Source organism: Diaphorina citri, unplaced genomic scaffold (genome assembly GCF_000475195.1).
Source record: "Diaphorina citri unplaced genomic scaffold, Diaci psyllid genome assembly version 1.1 scaffold7567, whole genome shotgun sequence".
Taxonomy (NCBI): Eukaryota; Metazoa; Arthropoda; class Insecta; order Hemiptera; family Psyllidae; genus Diaphorina; species Diaphorina citri.
The window spans coordinates 1-3,645 of record NW_007384943.1 but is presented as its reverse complement, the minus strand read 5'-3'; the positions used below and the strand labels follow the sequence as shown (position 1 = coordinate 3,645).

General features: G+C 36.4%; 1 protein-coding gene across 1 annotated transcript; it reads left to right on the top strand.

Annotated features, from left to right (window-relative positions):
• Positions 1-2,377: 2,377 nt before the first annotated feature.
• On the top strand, positions 2,378-3,634 carry LOC113472718 (the record flags this gene model as incomplete). Its single annotated transcript, XM_026832503.1, has 2 exons — positions 2,378-2,667; positions 2,992-3,634. A coding segment is annotated over exon 2 (459 nt), but the record flags the coding sequence as incomplete, so codon positions are not given.
• Positions 3,635-3,645: the final 11 nt, after the last annotated feature.

Below are 3,645 nucleotides of genomic sequence, written 5' to 3'. Positions count from 1 at the left end.
TTCTTTCTTTTCAAAGTTTTTCTTTTTATTTCCAAACAGTCATTTTATACACATTTTAAGCTTTGGCCCACAGTTTCTGACAAATGCTTATTCTCATTATGAACAAATATTTTTTTGTACTTTTATTTAGTTCAGAAATGTTCTATTCTCATGTGATTCACATATTATTTAAACAAGACAATCAAATCATGAATTATTAGTGGTGAAGTGGGGAGCGTCTTCATAACTTCTGTGGTTTTAATAGCATTACCAAGTATCTCCTTTGCTGTTATGTCCCATTTATCCAATCTTTTACAGTTATAATGCCACCACTGGTTGCTAGAGTAAGTACCTACTCAATAAATTTGAGCTCAGAAAACTGAGTGGATCCTGAACTTTGAGCACAGAACCAAAAAAACTTTGACCCCACCAGAAATTTATGCTCCGAGACCTGCAGCATGCAAGCTCAGAATGAGAGCTACTTGTCATCTTTGTTGCATATTCAAAAGTTAATCAGTATTCACTAGAAAATAGTGGGAAGCTACACATTTGTTTGCAGAGAGTCTTTAGTATTTCTTAGATAGCCTGAAGAAACACCCTTTGATCTTAGCCCAATCACAAGCATCACCATCTTTGTTGCATATTCAAAAGTTATTCAGTATTCACTAGAAAATAGTGGGAAGCTACACATTTGTTTGTGGAGAGTCTTTAGTATTATTTCTTTGCTAAACACATTGTAGTTTCACAATACCTTATAGTCCCTATGCTCTACAATGTATTTTCTCTACCTCTCCTTGATGGTTTGTTGACTCCAAGGATTTACATGAAACGTGTGGAACTGAATCAACCAGAACTGAATATTATTCAGTGAATAGCCTTTGGTATAAATGGGGTTCTTGACACCTCTATAAGCTCTCATCTTTGTTGCATATTCAAAAGTTATTCAGTATTCACTAGAAAATAGTGGGAAGCTACACATTTGTTTGTGGAGAGTCTTTAGTATTTCTTAGATAGCCTGAAGAAACACCCTTTGATCTTAGCCCAATCACAAGCATCACTTTAAAATGGAGCTCTTGACTCTGCTGATTAAGCTATATTACCTTACATTCCGCTCTCAACGTATAGAATACAGACAGGCCAAGGTAGTGGTTTGAACAGCATTATTATCATTCCAGACTTCACAAAATGATACAGAACTTTCCTCAAAACTTGGAAAATGGGCAATTATTTTTAACTTTCCTGAAAAGAGTGAAATTGTGAAAAGCTGAAAAGATTTTTCGAATTTTTTGATGCACAAGTGAGAACATAGCAACCATTGTTTAGCAACCTCTTATGCGCTTGCACCACAATATTTCGATGGGTGCCCAAACAGTTTCCCTAACCTAGTGCGCGTCCAATCATTTCCCGATCATTTGTGACCCTCGCCTAGAACTAGAATCGACTAGAGAGAAAATTAACAAACCATGCCAATGAGCATAGAAGCGTCCTCAACGCAGTCTTGACCATAGTACCGACCCTCGCAGTTCGCAGAAAATCAAGAAATAGATCAGTTGCGCTTATTTGGGTGATGTTTCAAAGTCATAGAGCAGGAAAAATGAGGACCAACGGAATTTTTGTTTTTCTTCTACGACTTCGAGATACCGAGATAAATCGATTTAAAAAATACCGGTAAATCGTAAACTTTGACGTCACGGCATACGCTCCCGTAGGCGATGACGTCATAATTCATGACTCCCGCTTCGTTTATTTGTGCGCAAGCGTTTCTGTGCATTTTGACGTGAAATCTGACGTCACAACTCTTCGAACTTTTTCATTAGAACGGCAATTAAAAATTAAATTTTCGACCTTTTAAAGTTACTTTTTCCGAGTTTTGACCTCAGATTTGGATTTTTCACAACTTTTTACGTAGGAATCGACCTTTATCATTAATAATACCGTCCTATTTTCCCAATTGCAACTGCTCCATTGCTGCAGGAGTATCTTTTTTGCCATGGTCGATGGGCATGGTCGATGAGTCTGGCGAGCTGTCAACGTGGTGCCATGATCAACGTCGATGTGACGTTGTACCGTGCACTAAAGGCGCGTCCACAACGGGAAAGAAGAACTATAAACTTGGGAACTTGCTTCGTTTCATTCAAACATGAATTTTTTTTTTTTTTAATTTTGGGCACCCCTGTTATTTGATAACTGTGAACCTAGCCTACTTCTTATTTTGTACAGCCAACTTTTTTATGTCGAAGTTGGTTGACACAAATTTTCAAGAGAAAATAGAGAAAATCTACTGATAATGGATAAATTGATAAAAAAAAATATCTTCAGTTTTCTGGATAGAAAGTTTTTGGGTTTTTCGTTCAAGAGTTCGAATTTTGTAATTTTCATTTCCTTCGTTTTCTCTTTCTTACTTAGCTCTAGTGACTGTGTAGTTTTCCCTGTTAATCTTAAAAATAGTGTTCAGTGTCCATTCTTTTTAAACGTAGTGGTATAACCTCAAGTTTTAATTATTTTTCACTCTTCAATTTATTTTCTCAATTTAATTGATAACTCTCGTTCAATCAGTACGATTATTAATTGATAAGAAGTGATTGTGTTCAATCTGATTTGTTTTCAAGTCCCATTGATAAGGATCTGGTGAAAGTGGTATGCAGAGGTGCAACATTGGAATCAGAGTTTCTGATTGTAGGTACCAAGGTGAGAGACTACTGTACTTTTGTTAGATTTCTAATTTTAGATCAGTTGATGGAATGTGATTCCAAAATTTCTTCAGGTTCTTCTCCGAACTTAGGAGAGTGGAGCCAGTTAAGCTGATGAAACTGCAGGTACCTACTTATTTATCAAAGTTATAGTTACTACATAGGTTTATCTCTCACAACATAACTTAGTTACCTACTTAGATAATCTGGTGAACATACAATTTATTTGTATAGCATAATCCAGGGAAAATACTCCACACATTTTAAGGCCTTAGTAAATACCTACTAAATACATTTATTGTGATACCTACTTATGTTTCAGCTACTGTGAGGTGTTGATAATAATCACCGTGGAGAATATAAATGATGACAACAACAATGATACCACCGTACAATGTGCCATATCAATTCAACATAAACACCTAGTCAAATCAAACGCCCTTGACTGGCATCAACATGCTCAGGAGCAGCCAGATTCAAGGCAAGATCAAATTCTTCAAAATAATATGACACCTGGTCAAGAGCCGACAAGTTCTAATCAAACCTGGGTCACACTTATCAATGGTGAAGACACTGCTAAAACTACCAACAGCAATGTAGACTTGGATGTCAGTGATGAGAACTTTCTGTATGAAGTTGAATCAAATAACAATGAGAATGGACAATTCCCTTGTTGTGACTCAACAAGAAGCGATAGTGAAAGTGCCCCTATAGCTGTGAATGATACTGTAGACCTTGTGGAAACCAAAGTCATAGATGCATCTGAAAACTTTATTTCTAAAACTGTTCAAAAAGCTGTTGAAAATTTTAACTGTGCAAGCAATAACAATGCTGTAAACAGTAATGGTACAAAGGAGGATAATGATAACTTTGAACTAATATCCATTGAAACAGCTTGCTCCTCTCATGCCAAACTCTCAAACAGTGATCATTCCAAGTATCCTGAATCCAGTGATGCAGACAATGCTTGCTCCTT